This window comes from Microchirus variegatus, assembly GCF_963457635.1.
Source record: "Microchirus variegatus genome assembly, chromosome: 15".
NCBI lineage: Eukaryota > Metazoa > Chordata > Actinopteri > Pleuronectiformes > Soleidae > Microchirus > Microchirus variegatus.
Genome location: NC_139816.1, coordinates 2,606,945 through 2,626,967, shown reverse-complemented (window position 1 = coordinate 2,626,967; position 20,023 = coordinate 2,606,945). Strand labels below are relative to the sequence as shown.

Below are 20,023 nucleotides of genomic sequence, written 5' to 3'. Positions count from 1 at the left end.
ACGTAGAGACGTGGTTGAAACTTTAAACGGGTCACAAGACTTGGGACTTTTCTCACCTTAATCAAAGTTTTAACAACTATTACAGTTTTCAAACTATCACTGTTTAAGTTTTGTACTTTTTTTGGACGTTTTCTGTGTATTGCGCCCTTTAAGGTGGCACGCTTTAAATAATGACAAAAACCTTCTACACAAACTCTTCTCCTGCTCACAATTTCCAACCTACACAGACAATATTTACATGAAAACGTTTCTCTGGTTGTCGTCTCACCATGTGTGTTGTTTCCATTCTCATATGACTTGCAGTTTTTCTTATAATCACCTAAAAGCGCAGAGAGTTCTGCTCAAAGCTCCCATTGACTCCCGTGTTAAAACTCAGCAAAAATGACGACGAGGGCGATTTTAAAACGGTCATTTCTCTGTCGATCCACAGCCGTTTTTCACCACAAATGTAAACGTGGGAGCTCCTGAACGACCTCCTGACGCTCACACACCAAACACTTCATTCTGTATCGTCAATTTTTTTTTTATCAAAGACTTTGTCAATAACAACAACTGAAGAAAAAGAAAAAGCAGTTGAAAGAAAGATAAACTTCAGAGAACAGAGTTTTAGCCTTTCAGCAGTCTTTATACTTTCTTTTCTGTCCTTCGGCTCTTTTCTGTTTCCACCTGACGAGTTATTTTTGCGTTGGACGGTGAACGCAGATCCAGGTTGTGTTAAATCAGGTGTTCTGGGAGTCTGGAGTCCAGCTGGGACACCCCAGATTTATCCTTTTCTTTATGAAACATGTTCATGAAGAAAGCCACAAAAAAAAAAAAAAAAAAAAGCTTCCTTCAGGCTGAAGGAGAATAATTGTCTGACTGATATCGACGAACACACGTTTGCCTGATCCTCTCAATCCCTTCAGACGCTGCACAAACAAACACCTGATCCTTCTCCTGTTCCCACAACAGCTGAATCCAACATTCCCAGCACTTAGCATCGATTATTAATGGAAGGTTTAGGAAGAGAAGAAGGGAGTGGAGGCGGAAACTGATCTCTATGGTGACTGACGGACAGTTCCAACCAGTGTGCGAAATAGCCATTAATAACCGGGGACACTGACACCGGCCGATTCGTTGTTTTTCTTCGATTATGATGTTTTTTACGATCGTGAGAAGCCAAAATCCAAATCATGAATACAATTCAATTAATCGTCCAGCCCGAGTTTAGACCCCCCCTCAGAATTAGCCTTTGGGGCTTTCAGGGCTTTTTGCCAACATCCCACTTTATTTCTCACCGCTGTGGCTGATCTAACTGGAACCGTCTCACACTTAAATCATAGCCTCGATTTGTTCTACACAGGTTCAAGTGAGAGAATACTTGGAAATTCCGAGCTTGGGAAAAGAAATGGAACACGCCAAAATTGACATATTTGACTTTAACTACATGTTAAAGTATATGTCCTTATTTTTGTAAATGTGGTAAACGTCTGGTTTTTAATGGAATATGTACACAGGTGTATAGAGGCCCATCTCCAGTGTTCCAATGGTACGTTGTGTTTGCTAATAGCGTTAGAAGACTATTGGATGATTAGAAAACCCTTGAAAACCCTTGAGCAATGATGTTAGCACAGCTGAAAACAGTTTTATTTGGAATAAAACTCATTATTTCTAATCTTGTCAATGTCTTGACGATATTTTCTATTCATTTTGCAACTCTTTTGATAAATAAAAGTCTGACTTTTAATGGAAAACACACAAAAAAGCGTTCCGTCTCCTGTAAACAACGAGTGCTAAGTAGAACCATAAGGTTCTTCGGCTTGTCCTCATAGGAGAACCCTTTCGGAGGGTTCCACCAAGAACCCTTTTAAAACCCTTTATTCAGGAAAGGGCTTTTAAAGGGTTCTCTGGATCAAAATGGTTCTTACTGTGGAACTATTAGTGTTACCGAGAACCCTTGAAAAGCAAATGGTTCCAGGTAGAACCTCAGCCCTTGTAGACGGACACTTTTGGAACCCTTATTTCAAAGTGTGTAGTACATATGCCAGGCCTCTATGTGGCGCTGTAACTGCTGCCACAGAAGAACTTGTGGAGTGTTTTTTTACGTCACGTCTATGGGGGTTAAAGGTCAGAGAGGTGGTTTTACCAAAGGTGTTTAAAACTGTCTTCACTGTGGGACGTGTTTTCCATTAAGAGCATTTTTTTACGGCTCCCAGGATAAAAAGCTGATATGATAGAAAAAAAAAAAAAAAAACTTTATGGGATTCTCCTGCAGTCGTGAAAGTGTCAGGCTCACGCAGCTAAATATAAAACGTTCCCTCTGTGGTTTTCACCAGCGAAAATTACCAGATCACACCGTTTAAGAAAATCTCAAGCTGCTAAATGTGATAAAAACTCTTCCTGTGACTGAGCTGGATATCTGCACACACACACACACACACACACACACACACACACCTCCTCGCTTCCCTGTTTCTGTTTCATCAAAAACACCAAAAACATCACCATTATGTTATAAATAATCTGACACCAACGTAAAATGTATGAGTTCAAAATATATATATTTTTTTTTTCAAAATGAATGAAATAACATGGAAAAACCTTGTCATTAAAAAGTATGTGGAAATATAAATGTAAAGAACTATACAATACTGCAAATAGCTTTTTAAAAAAAACTATATAAACTTAGTAAAAAAAATACACGACACTGTAAAGAATCCACATTATAAAACAATATAAATATATAGAAGAATAAAATACTGTAAATAACTGAAAAAATATATGTATAAACTGAGTAAAAAAGACACTGAGGATTATTTACACTGTAAATAATCCTCTTCATTTTCCAACTTGCAGAACGATAACTTCACACAGGTTAAAGTGAGGTGGGGCCCCTTTAGGGAGGTGGGGCCCCTTTAGGGGGGGTTTCCTACTGAGATGTCATTGCAAATCGCCTATTGTTGTTTAAGGGGGACAGTGAGGCGGCTGCTCACTGCACATTTCAGTAAAAACAGCCCTCAAAATGGCTCAATAGCGCCTCCTATTGCACCAAATTTCACAAACTTTGGTGGAACGATGTCACCACGACAAAGACGAACAAAAAAAGTCAACTGGGACCACGACCTCAACTCAACAGGAAGTCGGCCATTTTGGAATTTGGCACGTTACATAAAAATGCGTAAACCATGCTAATGCACAACGTTCAAAGAACGTTCCCCTAAGGTTCTCCTAAGGTCACCCAAGAACTAACGTTAGGGGAACGTTCCCTTGCGGTTAGATAGGAACCTAAACGTTCCCTAAATGTTGAGGGTACCGAAAACTGGAATGTTCTCTCGTGGTTGCACCGTGGTTAACTCGCAACGTTCCCATTTGGTTGTTTTTTTCGTTGTCTGCAACTGAAATGGGACGTTCTCAGTTACGTTGTCCTGACGTTTGGAACTCCACCGCTATCCCGCTGTAAACTCCCGCTTCTTCAGCTGGGCCACGTACGCCCCTGAGTTTCCCCCCCCCACGTTCCTTTGAGCAGCGCCACCGCGAGGAGACGCGAAGTAGCGACGACTATTTCAAACATCGGTGTCCGCCGCGTCGACCGTCGACTATCGCATCGCGCTTCCTCGCGCGGCGATATATATCGTCAAGAATCTGGTCGACCTAGCGTAAATGTTCGGTACCAGCGAGGACCGAGCTGTTTCCGGGCGTGTGCTTGGCGAGCGACCGCGTACGCGGCCTCCGTCACCGCTCCTCCCCCGCGTGGCCCCTGAACTGACTCAAAACCTAGCGAGCAAAGAAATATCCTCACGCTTGCCTGCGTCTCCGCCGCCTCCGCCGCCGCCGCTGCCGCCTCGGGGAACGTATTAATGGCTCAGCTAATCCGATTAGCACGAACAATCCCACAGGGGAGATCGCTGCACATCTGCAACGGACAGATAATTACGTTTGCCTCAGATCTTTCTTTCTCTCGTCCTCTTTTATTTTTGGCGTACGATGCACGAATGCCGGCGTCGGCGCGTCTTCATCTCAAGGGCAGATTCTGTGTGCGACGTGAGCAGCTGCAGATGAAATGTCACTGCTCGTCTGATGTGCTTTATAAATATATATATATACATATATATACTGTACGTAGCAATAGAATGAAGTAACGAGCAATATAATGAAGTAACGAAGACTTGACTTGAGTTGACTTGTTTACGGCAGCGTTTATTGAAGTTCAGTCTAGTTTTCTCTGAAAAGTCCTGAGGGAGCTGAGCTCACGTGATAAACAGCCGCTCGGCGTCCGTTTACTCTTGATTTTATCCCGACTTCATTTGGAATAATTGTGGATTATAAAACTCACAAATATTTTTTGGGGATTTCACCCTCGTTTCTTGATGAAACGCTGCCTCCGTAAAAACGTCCGGCGTCGCCGTTGTTCTTTTATCAGCGTTTCCTTCGAGACGTTGTTGGACAATAGCACAATATTCTCGGATAACGATTAAGGTGACCCATTCAATAGGTGCATAAGGAAAGACGGTATCAAATTGTTGTTGGATGATTAGCAGAATCCTTCTTGTGTCCACTAGATGGCAACTTGATAAACTATAAAAATGATTTTTACATGAATATGATGTGAAATAGCTTAAGAGCAACCACATAAAAACAGGGTCAGCATATAAAGTCAAGTGTTTATTAACTGACCAAAGATCAAGAGCTTTCACAACCTTTGCCAGACACATACAACAAAAATATGACAAGATAGTCGCGTCAAATTATCAGTCAAAATCATTATTTAGATGTGTTGCTAAATGCATCTTACAACACTCTCTTACACGAAACAGTCAGATTGTCTGATTTGCGTGAAGTTTAACCTGCAGTTAAACCCTGAGCGATACAAACATCAACAATGGGGGGTCGTACCTATGGATGCTCCCCGTTTTTCCCAAAAAAGGTCCTATGTTCCCCACTTTGTGGAAGCCTGGGTGTGGAGCTCCAGGGTAAAGCGTTAGGGTTAGGGTTAGGGTTAGGGTAAGGGTAAGGCTTAGGGGTAGGGTTAGGGTAAGGCTAAGGGGTAGGGTTAGGGCAAGGGGTAGGGTTAGGGTAAGGCTAAGGGGTAGGGTTAGGGCAAGGGGTAGGGTTAGGGTAAGGCTAAGGGGTTAGGGTTAGGGTAAGGGTATGGGGGTTTCACCCGGGTCCTTTTGGGTGAAAGAGGGGAACATAGGACCCTTTTTCTAAAAAAGGGTCCTATGTTCCCCGGTCACATACAAAGCGGGGAACATGGGACCCGGGGGGGACCGTACCTATGTTCCCCGGGTCCTATGTACCCCGCTTTGTATGTGACCGGGGAACATAGTCCTATGGGTCCTATGTTCCCCTGTCACATACAAAGTGGACCTTTCTTGGGGAAAACGGGGAACATAGGACCCGGGGAACATAGGTACGACCCCATCCGGGGAACATACTGTAGATACGGTCCCCAACAATGTTAGCAAACAAGCTCGCGAAACGTAGCTTCAAATGACTGCCGTCCGCTTTCTACGAGCCATAAACAGCTAACGCGTATGAAAGCGTGAACTCCGTGGCACTGGTCAAACTACGTGTACTTATCAGTTAGTGCTGGGACCGATTAAACGAACACAATCGTCCGATTCTCCACGTCAGTCAGATCGCCCCAGAAGAGGCGGAACCATAAAACGTGACTTGAATCTGACGATTCTGATTGGACAATGACAGTTTAATTATGTCCAGAACACTGATAATAACTACCTTTGCTGGCAGAGACGACTGAAAGGAATATTAGTGCTAAGGATCTTTGGAATTGGTTAGATCTTTCTCCTCCTAGTTGGTAGGGCGTCGCCCAAATCGTCCCTGGTCTAACAGAAGAAAACCTTTAAGCTAACGTTCCGCTATCAACGACATCACTTTACAACTTTCCACGACCTCTGAGTCGAGTTCCCCGATTGGTCCAGACGGAAAACACTCTCACATCACTCACCGTCTTCTCGCCCCTGTGTCCTCCTGCAGGTCGGGATTCTCTATTTCCAGCCGAGTGTTTTCCGGTGCGTCCTCCTGCGATGGGTCCGTCTGCTGGGTTTCGCCACCGTCTACGGGACGTTGACTCTAAAGTTGTACAGGTGAGCACGCACACGCACACAGACACACACACATTCTTGTACTTGCTGCATACTAAGGACCAGCATTTCCACTTTATAAATCAATACAATTACATATATCTACTTCATGAATGACATCTACAAAGAACTACTGGTTGCAGTACCATTAAATGTCTGCAGGTGGAGCCCCAGAGCAGAAAGGGCTGGAATTTTTTTTAGATTTTTTTTGTTTTTTCTTTGAAAAAATTTGACTCAAAATTTTTGGTCCTAAATTTGACAAAAACGTCATACTATACTATGTCGTGCAAAATTTGAACAAATCTTTGACAAAAAATTTTTGGTCCCAAAGTAGAAAAAAAAATTTACCCAAAATTTTACAAAAATTGTACAATTTTTTAAAAATTTTTTTTGACAAATTGAGTATAGCATGTTATAACAACCTAAGGAAGTGATTTCAATGAAAACAAAGTGAGGACCGGCCAAAATGTCCTCACTTTGTAAAAATGACCTCACTTTGTTGGTTAAAAACCCTCACTGGTCCTCAGTATGCTGCAAGTACAAGAACACACACACACACACACACGCACTTTGATCGACTCGCTCGGTGTCTTTTTACATCAGACAAACAAATAACGAACCCGAAAATGGATGCGTCGCAGTATTCTAGCACTCGGGGGCTGATTTTTGGCAGCAAACATTCAAATTTGGAAACTCAATAACGCGCTTACGTCTGCTTAAAAACCACACAACGTGACAACGTCGTGACTTTTCTTATATATAAATCCCTGACTCTGATTTATTATTTGATTTATTGGATATGATTCGTGTGAGGTTTTTGCATTGAACGTGAATTTACTCGGCTGCTCTCGTGTATCTTGAAGGCAAACGTGAATCAAACTGTACGCTGATGACGTTATGACGCGAGTATACGATCTGCAGTGTGTGAAGCAAACATTTTGAATCCAACTTTATTTATAATAACATGACATTAGAAGTATTTGCTAACTGCTAACTGTGGCTCCCTGTAGCTCTGGAAAAAAATGATGTCTATCATTTTCTTTTAGAGCTGAAACGATGAATCGATGAATCAATTATTAATCGATTACTAAATTACTAAGTTTGAAGCTTTTTTTCATGATTAAAACAAGATTTCTGATCGTTTTAGCTTCTTAAATGTGAAGATTTCCTTGGTTTCTTTGCTCCACATGAACAAAGAAATCATCAAAACTGAATCATTTTGGTTTGTGGACAAAACAAAGACGTTCGAGAACATCATAATCTCCAGCTTTGACAAACACTGATCAACATTTTTTTGAAATTTTCTGACATTTTATGGACCAAACGATTCATTAATCGAGAAAATAATCGACAGATTAATCGATTGCGTAAATAATCGTTAGTTGCAGCTCTATTTTTTTTTTTCTTTTTTTCTTTCAAATTGAACACAACATAAATGAAAGCGCTTTAATATTTCATCCTCTGAAATAGGCGTCACGTCCTACACGTCTACGCCAAAATGCTATCCAGAGTCCAGAAACCAGCAGGTCTTCTCTAATTCTCATTTTAGATTTAAATATATATAATATATCTATATATAAAAAACGATTTACACGATGTTATCTTCATTTTATGGGTTTTTTTGCAGCTCCAAATTACATTTTATTTGAGTGGAGAAGAGACAAAAACCTGCTCTTTTAATACCAAAGGTTGCAGAATCCAGTTCTAAGCAAACCCCTCAGCGTCCTAAAGACCTAAATCCCGGTGCTTTGGCCTCAGACGATCACCACATACTACGAGCTTAAATCATGAGAAGAAGAGAAAAGAAAGAAGAGCCAGGGGATTCAGTGAGGGTGAGAGAAGAGAAGAGGGTGTTACTCTCGCTGAAAAAGCGATAATGAGACTAGAGACGTCCGCCTTATTCAAAGTAACGCACTCGCAAATTGTTCTTCTGCGGCTCTTTTTGTCAGGTGGTGCATCTGTCAAAAAGGCGAAAGACGACGCGATTAAGGAGGACGCGGCTAATGCTGCGAGTGCGAGCCGAGTAAACCCTCGGAGCTGCGAGTCAACATATCGCACGGATCAATTTTTGATGGCGGGGGGGGGGGGGGGGGGGGGGTTCATTAGTGGTAAAGCGCGGTGGACACTTCATCAATGTGCATGAAGGGCAGAGGACTAAGAATAGCGACGCGCGCTCATGTGTATCCTTCCTGTTCCAGTCTGTGAATTCAACATTACTGCAGGAAAACTGTGTGTGATCTCATTCAACACATTTACAGTGAAAAAAAAAGTATGAAATCAGAAATAATAACAGGCCGAGGATCGCGTTTTTGTGGCTTTAAACGTCGGTTGAAAACGGACGCGGAAATGTTGGTGCAAAATGGCTCAATAGCGCCTCCTATTGCACCAAATTTCACAAACTTTGGTGGAAAGATGTCACCACGACAAAGACGAACAAAAAAAAGTCAACCGGGACCACGACCTCAACTCAACAGGAAGTCGGCCATTTTGGAATTTGGCACGTTACATAAAAATGCGTAAACCATGCTAACACACAACGTTCAAAGAACGTTCCCCTAAGGTTCTCCTAAGGTCACCCAAGAACTAACGTTTAGAGAACGTTCCCTTAGGGTTAGATAGGAGCCTAATGTTGAATTCAACATAACTGCAGGAAAACTGTGTGTAATCTCATTCACGTATTTTCACTAAAAAAAAAATTAATAATTTTGACCCCAAAATAAGAAATATGTGTCATAAGATCTCATATAATCGTTTCCCGGCTTGGCCGGATGTCGAGTTTTATAAATAAAGTCAGAAATTTAAAAGTAAAAATCGCTTCTGTTTCGTTAGCGCCTGCTTGATCTGAACAACAGACTGAGTTTAAGGACAAATCCTCCTTAACTGTACCATAATAAACACGTCGCTAACCGTTAATCCTCAAGACATCACGGGAAAGAAACAAATAATTCCCGTGTTATCGGGCTCATATTTAGGAGGTTTTCAATAGGGATGAACTGATACGCAAATAAAATCAAATCATTAGGATCATCACGCGTCAAAATCAGCCTGTAAATATTTTGTAGACCTAGAATAAGAGTGAATTCCAATTCCTTGCTTAACTACGGTGGCCCTGAGGTGCAAAACACAAACGCAAATCACAAAACACAAACGCAAATCAAAAAACACAAACGAAAATCAGAAAACACAAATGCAAATCAAAAACACAAAAACATTAACTCAAAACGCTGTTTGTGTTGTGGCTTTTGCATTTGTGTTGTGAGTTAATGTTTTCGTGTTTTCTGCTTTTGTGTTTGTGTTGTGTGATTTGTGTTTCCGTTTTGAGTTAATGTTTTTGTGTTTTTGATTTGCGTTTGTGTTTTTTGCTTTGTGTTTTTTGCTTTGTGTTTTTTGCTTTGTGTTTTTTGATTTGCGTTTGTGTTTTTGATTTGTGTTGTGTTTTGCACCTCATGGCCACCGTACTTAACCCTCAATCTCAAAAATGTTCTCCCTTTAGTCCAAGTTCTGTCCCGATTCTCAGAAAAATTAAGTTGAGGGTCAAGTTTAAGGGCTGTATCGCCCTCAATATTGAGATTTTCCGAGACCACCCTTGGGAGCAAGGGCTACCCAGAATGCATTGCGTGTTTTCACATAACAAAGATGGCGTCGAAAGCAGCGAAACAAGTGCGATACAAATGAAGTATTTTCTTTGTTAATAGAGATATAAAAATGATCTTAGTTTAGGCCCATATTATGGATTACTGACGTCATTGTTGCCTAACATTTATTTTTATTTTACCATCTTTTGTCAATAGTCGGCCGGTGTGGTTTACTTTTCAATAAGTCGTGGTGTGTGGTAACTGTCAGCTGAATATTTGTATGAGTATCATCTTATAACTAACTGACAACCTAATAACTTGACTGACAAACGGATCAGAATAAATAATCCTGACGTAAATGTCTTCTTCTTCTTCTTCTTCTTTTTTGGAGTTGACAGACTGGAGCTTTGGCGTTATTCTGCCCCCTACAGTCTGAAGACGTATCTGCATTTAAGGGGTGTCCCATTTCTAAGTGACAAAATAACCCTCAACACTTGGTTTTGAGGCCAGTTAAGATTAAGGGTTAAGATAGGAATTGGCCCTAAGTCTTTTATTTGGTCACACTCTCAAAATGTCCACATAGACTCTTTTTTTTTGGCCTGTAACTAAGCGCTTTTTGCCCATTTTTCCAGATTAACTTTCATAATCTTGTATTATCTACACTTTACTGCATGCAAGGACACTGTCGTTGTACACAAACACCAGTTTTTTCCCGTTAAATTTGTAAATTTCAACAGCGTGAAACGTATTCAAAAAACAACATTCCTTTGAGTTTTTATGTCATTGTGCAAAAAACGGTGCCGCAAAAATGAAAACGTGCTCTCCTCCGGCTTCCTGCAACAGCACGCGAGTTAAATTACCGTAATAACCACGCTTTGACTTTGACGTGCAACTTCTCAGCTTTTCAGAAACCTTTGGAGTTTTTTCCGATACGCGCAAACCGCGGCGTCACTGCGGTCACGCGAAGTGCGAGCGTATCGGTGTGGTGCTTCCTGACAGTCGTACCCATTAGATGTGACGGACTCTTACACATTGGAAACTTTAAAAATGCACCAATCTACAGCGATGACGGTGTGTTTTTCTTTCCCATCTCAGAGTTCTGAAGGTGTTCCTGTCGCGCACGGCCCAGAGAATCCCCTACATGACCAGCTGGCGAGTGCTGCGTCTGCTGGGCATCATCCTCCTCATCGTCTGCTGGTTCCTGGTGGCCTGGACGTCTGCCGTCTGCCAGAACCCAGACAGGAAGTCGGCCCTCATCGACGTGGGCTACACGCCCGACGGGCTGCAGTTTGGCATGTGCCTGCTGGATCGCTGGGACTACATGATGGCTGTCGGTGAGAACCAGTGTGCGAAATACCCATTAATAATCGGGGGGGGGGGGGGGGGGGTCCCATCTGCCATTTGTTTCACAATACTCTTTCACCAGCCCAGGTGCCACGCTGCAGTATTGTCTCTTTTCCCTGTCAGATGTGGGCTTGTTTGGGCCTTTTCCACAGCGCCATTTGGAAAGCAATTCATAAAAACATTAAAAATGCAAAATTACGAATAAAATAATTGACATTTTGTCTGGTTATAAAGGATAAGAAAGCATGCAAAGTGTATTAAGTCTGTAGATCATATATGTAGATAATGGATGGATGGACAACATGATTTTCAATGACACTGTAACATGTTTAAACTAGGGCTGAACCATTAGGGCAAAAAATATTTGTCACCATTATTGTCACCAATTAGTCACCAAAATTCAACTTTAAATATATTTTAAAAGAACAGCCAGAAATGACGGAGCCCCTTGAAGTGACATGATGAAAAAAAAAATTACACTTTTTTTTTTTTTAACTCGAGTTTCCAAAAAAATATGAAAAAGTTTTTGTTTTTTTTATCGGTTTTTTTTTCATCATTTTTTGGAAACTCAAGATCTTACGGAGCCCCTAAAGGGACAAGAAAAAAAAAAAAAGAAAAAAACGTTTCAGGTGCTCACCTGATACTTTCAGGTGCTCACCTGATACGATCAGGTGCTCACCTGATACTTTCAGGTGCTCACCTGATACGATCAGGTGCTCACCTGATACTTTCAGGTGCTCACCTGATACTTTCAGGTGCTCACCTGATACTTTCAGGTGAGCACCTGATACTTTCAGGTGAGCACCTGATACTTTCAGGTGAGCACCTGAAAGTATCAGTATCAACCTTTTTTTTTTTTTTTTTTTTCATGCTCCGTAAGATCTGGACCTTCCAAAAAAAAAGAAAAAAAATTTTTTTTTAAGAAACAAAAATTACATCATTTTTTGGAAACTCGAGCTCCAGAAAAAAAAAAAAAAATTTTGTCCCCACACACGTCACACCGTGGGTCTAACCCCCCAGACCCCCCTGTATTTCGCACAGCAGCAGCAGCAGCAGCAGCAGCAGCAGCAGCAGCAGCAGCAGCAGCAGCAGCAGCAGCAGCAGCAGCAGCAGCAGCAGCAGCAGCTCGAGACAGATGAGGAATCAAAGACGCCCGGGAGGGGTTGGGGGGGGGGGGGTGAATCTGCATTCTGTTTTGCACCACGCTGACTCAGGCTTCGTGAGAGGAAAAAACCCGATGTCTTTTTTTTTGACTTGTGGGTAAACTAATGGACCCCCTGCAGAGGCGGCGTGCTGCTGCGTTACTGTAGATTCTTCTATTCTTGTCTTTTTTTTTCCTCTCTCTCCGTAAGGCGGTAAAAATAAGTCTGCATTGGAGAAACGTGGGAGTCAGCTCTGACGTCATACATTTAACACGCACTTCAAAAGATGCAATAAATCACACACACACACACACACACACATACACACTCACAGTGAGCGGTCTAATTTTAATTTACTTTTTTTTTTTAAAAACAACGCGCAAATAAAGGAGAATATGTGCAGATTTCGCAGAATATGTTTTAAATCGTGTTTTTCTCGTTTGTTTTCTGCTTCATAAACACCTTTTTTTTCCTCACGGAAACTTTAAAGGTGCATTATGTAATAAATCATAAAATCCTCCTAATATGTCACAGAGACTCAGGAATAATTCTTCTGACTCTGGGTCTGACTCCGGGTCAAAGGTCGTCAAAGGGACTGCGGCGGGGAGTCGTGAAGAAGCTAATTTTTAAACACTGTTAAAACAATGTTTTGATAATGAGGAGCAGTGCATCCACCGTTCCAGAGGGGGGAGCTGCGCTTCTGAGAGCGGGTATGCTGATTATGTCACTTCCGGGTACTGGCCAATCACAACACACTCTGTCTTCTGGGGGTGAGATTTATGTCTGAAATATTGCGGCTGAGGAACAGCGTCAGAAAAGACAGATTTCTATCGGCTCGTTTACAGCAACTAGGAGGTTTTTGAGCATAAAAACAAGTTAATGTATGTAAGTAGACCTCTATAACTAACATATATGTGCAACAGGACCACTCTATGTGACCTTTAAAGGACCAATTCCCTCAAACTCATGGACCGAATTTTTCTCTAAACCAGGGGTTCTCAAAGTGTTGATACCTGAGGGCCAATTTAGGAACCCAATGTTGGACTGAGGGCCGACAAAGGAAAAAAAAAACAGAAATAAATCCCATTTGTAATCATTTTAATGACCAGATTGCAGTTCTACAGTTTACACTTATTGGTCTGTATCCAGTAATGTCCAATAAGTATTTAAAGGGATACTTCACCGACCCATTTTCAAAATTTGCCCTACTGTGATGCAAAACGCGTCATTTGACTCACAGTAGGGCACATTTGGATAAGGGAAAACAGATTTTTTTACAACTCAGTGAAAAACTGAGAGAGGGAAGCACATTTTCTAAAAAATACTACTGCTATTCTAGCAATACAAAGCCACATTCAAATCGGTGAAGTATCCCTTTAACAAGCTTAGTCGCTCCTGGATTAAAACTATCAACTGTAATTCATTGCGGGGCCGCCAGAAATGTTTCTGCGGGCCGCCGTTGGCCCCCGGGGCCGCACTTTGAGAACCAATGCTCTAAACCAAGCAGAATAGTGTGTGTTCATCCTGTCTTTACTTGTTCCTCTCCGCAGCCGAGTTCCTCTTCCTGCTGTGGTCCGTGTACCTGTGTTACGCCGTGAGGACGGTGCCGTCGGCGTTCCACGAGCCTCGCTACATGGCCATCGCCGTCCACAACGAGCTGGTCCTGTCTGCGATATTCTACGTCATCAGGTAACCGGTCCGCCGCCGGCCACTCGTGGGTGTGTGGAAGTTAAATAGACGCTTGGAGGTTGTTGGTTCATTTTCATTGTGGCCCTCATTTTCACTGAGGGCCACATCAAGCATAACGGTTCCCCTCAAAGGGCCAGATGTTACTGTCGTACGGAATAAATACAAATAATATAATGTCAAATAACGGTAACTACTCCGTAACATGTTTCTAAATTACTTTCTGTATTTATTACCTATTCAAGTTACAAATATGATGCATTGTAGATATAGTAACCCGGGGTCCGCGATGGTGATGCCGTCACTTTGCGGGTAACGCAATCGCCGTGCATTGTGGGGAATGTAGTTAATGGCCAACGCACGCCTTAAAGCAGCATAGACCTGTATTAAAGGGACACTGTGTAGTATTTATGGGTTTATATAACCCAAAATCCACTTTTTTATACATATTATGTGCTCCTGCATTGTCTAGTCGCTGTATATTAGTTTTTGTTTCATTTTCGTAGTGTTTCAAAAAGTCGTGTAAAATAACACGGTCGCGGACCGCGGTTGCATAGCCACTGTTAGCAGAGAGACGCCATGTTTTTCTACCGGAGCCTGTAAGGACAAACGCGAGAGAACAAATCAAGCGTCGCTTTACTTGTAGCTTCGTCTGCTACGGCTGCGGTAGCTCCGCCCTCTCCCTCGCCTCACGAACCTCATCTGCTGACACGGAGAAAGACGACGAGGACGACATTTGACCGGCTGAGGACACCGTAGCGCTCAGGGAAGGGAGGGGGGTGAGCAGAGCAGCAGTTCTTTGTTGTAAATTTCAGCCTCTCCTCTAGATGGCACTATAAACTACTTACTTCACCTTTAACACCAATTTTTAAGACCAATTAATCACATCTGGCCCCCGGGCCTTGAGTTTGACACATGTGAAATAAGGGAATTGATAGTTAACCTGAACTTTGGTTTGAAAAATAAAAACACTGCCGTTGTCATGGAGACAGACGGGTTTGGGCGTAAACTGTTAGTTTGAGACGTTTGACGTCGATGTTTTGGCCCCAAAATATCCACCACACGTACTTGCCGATCCCTGACAAAGACCCACATATATATTCGCCATTCAAGTCATGATATTACTCCAACCAGCTGATGGTAAATTATTCATGAAAATGTGTTGGATCTTTGTTTCTAACAGAAAGCGGTGAAAACTTCAGCAGACGCTCAGACGTAAAGTCAGCGAACTGCCTCATTAATGTCAGTTACAGTAAAGAAATGCAAAAAAAAAAAAGCCCTCTCTTCCATTTTGGTTTGTTTTTGTTTACACTCGCTCGTCGAGCAGATATACATTTAACTAGAGTAACATTTGCGTCGTCAGACGCTGACACGTCTTTAACCAAAAACCTCTGCCTCTGTGACGTTATCTAACTAACCCTCCATCCGTCTGCTCCGCCGAGGATAAAACATAATTAGCCCACAAACGTCTTAGTCGACGCGCACACGCCGTCACTTCCATTTACGCCGCGTCCCGTGTGTTTACTCCGCCGCGTATTCAATATCACGGCGTTTGCTCGCTGTCGTCATTTTGACGTTTATGTTCCGCACGAGATTGTCTCGTTTGCATGTCTCACATATCGGCTCGAGCGCCAGACTCTGCGCCTCCGTTCATTTGGGAGCAGATTTTTTATTTATTTATTTATGTATTTATTTGTTTCACGTCAGAGAGCTGCTGCTGCTGCTGCTGCTGCTGCTGCCGCGCGGTTTGTAAATGAGACGTTTCAACCCCGACGCTGACATTCTGAGAGCTCGGCTCCATCGCATTATTAAAAAATTAATGAGCCGCTCGCAGTGATTTGTGTTTGTTTTAAAAAAAAAAAAGGCAACACAAATAACCATAGCCGTGTTCTATTGTCATGTGTCGTATCGCTGTTATATACGATAACATCCTTTACAGATAAACGTTGTATCGTCGGCGTATGAGGCTGACTTTATCGTATGAAAACCAGAGTTTTGATTGGGTTTTTTAACATTTTGTTCTTGGAAATGACTTTAATGGACCTTCAATGGTTTAGACCTGGTTTTAATCCTTAAAACACAGAGCATTTAGGCTGCTTTTATTTAGGGCTGTAACGATACGCGTATCGAAATCGAAATCGCGATACTCGGAGTCACGAACCTGTGTCCCAGTTATTTTTCCAGTCAGCCACATGATATGAGCTGTTAGTGCGACCAAACTTATTTTTATTAGTGGTGTCAAATTATCGCAATTAATCGCGATTAATTAATTACGGTCGTCATTAACGCGTTATGTTTTTTTAATCGCGTTAATCTCTTCTTTACCAGGGTCAGCGTCAGACGCAGCGACAAAAGCGTCATAAAACCACGTCTAACTTTAACAAACACAGACATGCTGCATACCCACAGAAAGGTCAGAAACTCAGCTAAAAGCTCATATAAACCATTCTCATGTTCACTAAACTATGGAGGACCATACCTGACATATCAATAAATAAATAAATAAATAAATGCATAAATAAATAAATACATAAATTAATGCATAAATAAATAAATAAATGCACCAATAAATAAATAAATACAGAAATAAATAAATAAGTACTAATAATAATAGGACCTCCTACCTCATTAACATACGGACACAGAAATAAATAAATGTAGGTGAACAGAAATAAATAAATGAAGGTGAACAGAAATAAATAAATGAAGGTGAACAGAAATGTAGAAATAAATATAAAGCTTTTATTTATTTATTTATGCATTTCTATATTTCTGTATTTATTTGTGTATTTATTTATTTATTTATGCATTTATTTGTGTATTTATTTATTTATTTATGCATTAATTGGTGCATTTATTTATTTATTCCTGTATTTATTTATTTAGTTATTTATGCATTTATTTATGTATTTATTTATTTATGCATTATTTATTTATTTATTTAGTTATTTATGCATTTATTTATGTATTTATTTATTTATGCATTATTTATTTATTTATTTATTTATTTATGCATTTATTTATTTATTTATTGATATGTCAGGTATGGTCCTCCATACACCAAACACAGATAAAACACCGACAGATCAAACCAGCAGGAGCGGAAAAAAACCCTGTTACAGCGCACGCATTGAAAAGCGGCACCGGAGCGTCAGCGTGATTATGTAAACATCGGAGAATTCACAGATTTTTATCAGAGATTCACAGAGGCCAATCACAAGAACAGCGTCAGAAATGAGATTTTTCTCGGGTCGTTTACAGCAACTAGGAGGTTTTTGAAGTTAATGTATGTAAGTAGACCTCCATAACTAACATATATGTGCAACAGGACTCACTCTGTGTGAGCTTTAAAAATAGCTCCTTATTCTGACAACTGTCGTTGACCTTGAATGACTCGGGTCCTTCAGGAAGTGTCCGACGGCTCTCCATCCAATCCATAAAGAGGAAGTCTGCTCATTGGAAATTAGCCAATACGTTTGAGAGATTGCACCTCGGTACGTTGATCCCGGCGGCTGAATTAGCATCTGACAGGACATGCCTTCATATCCTGAGTTTGAACCGGGTCTCACTGAAAGAGATGAAAGCCCATTTTCAAACAATAAGGCCGGTAATTATCTCGTATCTCGTCCAGTGCTTTTTCTCCAGACGTATAAATAGTTTGAATCTTGTGACCGGATCGAGGTCACTCCCCGTTATTGTTGTGAATCCAATTGAAAGACTGAGGCAAAAAAATATCGTGTCCTTGCGGGAAGACGGATCACTCAAGTGGTGCATTATGCGAGGGAGGTGGACTTGACGCCTGGACAGACGGTGTGTAAATCTACTTTGGCTGAAAACTCATTAAGTCTGCTGGCGTCTGTCTCTCTCGGCTCCGTCTGTATCACTCTCTCAACATCTAATCTCTTTTCTTCCTCTGCATCCTCAAAGGTTCACTCTTGCTCCTGAGCTTCATCCAGACTGGATGCTGCTACTGTTCTTCACACACACCCACTTAACGGTGACAGTGACCCTGGGCCTTCTACTCATTCCTAAGGTAACGTTCGCTTTACTTTTAATTTGCCACAAAAAGAAGAATTGTAGAGTTTGGAATGTAGAGACCTGTTGTCACGGATACCTGTGCTGAAATATGTTAAAGCGGACCTAGACCGGAAGTTCCAATTAACGCTGTTTTTTAGTGTTTATCTGCGTCATTACCTTGTTTACGAAGCCCTGAAGGTTCTAAATCAGGGGTTCTCAAAGTTTTGATACCTGAGGGTCAATTTAGGAACCCAACATTGGACTGAGGGTCGCCAAAGGAAAAATAACAGAAATAAATCCCATTTGTAATAATTTTAATGACCAGATTGCAGTTCTACAATTTAGCGTTAAGTAATTTAAGCGTTAATATAATAACGCTTTATAATTTACTGGGTAATTTCCCAGTATTTTGGCCATTGTTCTTACCTTCTAATTACAGGTTAATACCAAGTAACACATTTCTGTTACCATATATTTACTGGGTAAATAGCTAGTAATTGGGGGCTGTAGCTACCTGCTTATTACCAGCTTATAACACAATAATACACTAAAATTCACCATATAGAAACCAGGTAAATACCCAGTATTTTTGTTTACACTTATTGGTCTGTATCCAGTAATGTCCAATAAACATTTAACAAGCTTAGTCGCTCCTGGATTAAAACTATCAACTGTAATTCATTGCAGGGCCGCCATTGGCCCCCGGGCCGCACTTTGAGAACCAATGTTCTAGACAAACAGTTCAGCCACTGCTGAGAACGCTGTGTTTTATTGTAATCTCAGGCTCAGCGAGATCTCTGAAAAAACCCGGTCCGCTTACGTAAACAGCGGTTCTCCTGAACAGCAGATCGTCCTGCTCCGGGCACTAGTCCGGGCACATCCGGTTGCGTACATTGAACCGCAGAAGAAGAATAACATCCGTTGTGGAGGTGTTTCACGAGCGACAGTGTCTTCTGACTCTGGGTCTGACTCCGAGTCAAAGGTCGTCAAAGGGACTGAGGCGGGGAGTCGTGAAGAAGCTATTTTTAAACACTGTTAAAACAATGTTTTGATAATGAGTAGCACTTCCGGGTACTGGCCAATCACAACACACTCTGTCTTCTGGGTGTGAGATTTATGTCTGAAATATCGCGGCTGGGGAACAGCGTCAGAAAAGACAGATTTCTATCGGCTCGTTTACAGCAACTAGGAGGTTTTTGAGCATAACAAGTTGTAAGAAGACCTCCATAACTCACATATATGTGCAACAGGACCACTCTATGTGACCTTTAAAATAGCTCCTTATTCTGACAACTGTCATTAACCTTGAATGACTTGGGTCCTTCAGGAAGTGTCCGACAGCTCCCCATACAATCCATAGAGAGGAAGTCTGCTCATTGGAAATTAGCCAATAAGTTTGAGAGATTGCACCTCGGTACGTTGATCTACGGCTGTAGTTCGAACATCACAGTTAAATTTGACTACTGCCCTCGTCCCGGTGTACAAGCACAAGCAGGGAATTGATTTATTGAATCAAGTGTGTCCACCTCCAGTCTGCTCGTCGCCTTGTTAGTATTAGCAGTTTTACGGTTGACCGGTCATGTCCAAGACCAGAACAACTGTAGTTTGCAGCGTTCCATGACCTTTCCACTGCCCATTAAGTTTAACATATTCAATTCTTTAATCTGACAGAAGCTCAGGTCTGGATTTTACCATGTTTTTCTCACCGTTGTGTCGTATTTCTGTTGTCGAAGCCTGTGGACATTATTTGGGGTTATGTTACCCTTGACTACTCCGTTCATTAAAGGATTGTCATCTGCACAAGACAATCCAGGCTTTGCTCATGTGTGGTTCCACGCTGGTGGAATGACCTACCGAGCGCAGGGTCGTACCTATGTTCCCCGGGTCCTATGTTCCCCGATCAGGGGTCGCTCCTGCGCTTCTGCCTCTCCAAGCGGTCATTTCATATCTAAAGCAGACTGGATCATTTCTCTACGTGTTTTATCCCCACATAAAAATAATGACCTTTATGACGAGGATGGAGTACAGTCGCGATGAAGTGCAGGTGATCTGAGTAAAACTTGGTGACAGACTTTTCATCGAGACTTTCCAGTGTTTAACAGGTGCTGTTCCACCGTGTTGTAGCTGTGTTTCGACCGCCGAATTATCGGTGCATCCCTAAATATAACATAGAAAA

The 20,023-nt window shown here is 41.7% G+C and overlaps 1 protein-coding gene across 1 annotated transcript in view; it reads left to right on the top strand.

Moving 5' to 3' along the window:
* The window catches only part of gpr158a (G protein-coupled receptor 158a), a gene marked incomplete at both ends in the record, with an annotated part of 100,639 nt that overhangs the window by 77,737 nt on the left and 2,879 nt on the right, over positions 1–20,023 (top strand). The window contains 4 exons of the mRNA XM_083901318.1: positions 5,977–6,086; positions 10,754–10,992; positions 13,695–13,833; positions 17,758–17,863. Of these exons, the coding sequence (XP_083757444.1) occupies positions 5,977–6,086; positions 10,754–10,992; positions 13,695–13,833; positions 17,758–17,863 (594 nt within the window). The remainder of the gene's footprint in view (positions 1–5,976; positions 6,087–10,753; positions 10,993–13,694; positions 13,834–17,757; positions 17,864–20,023) is intronic.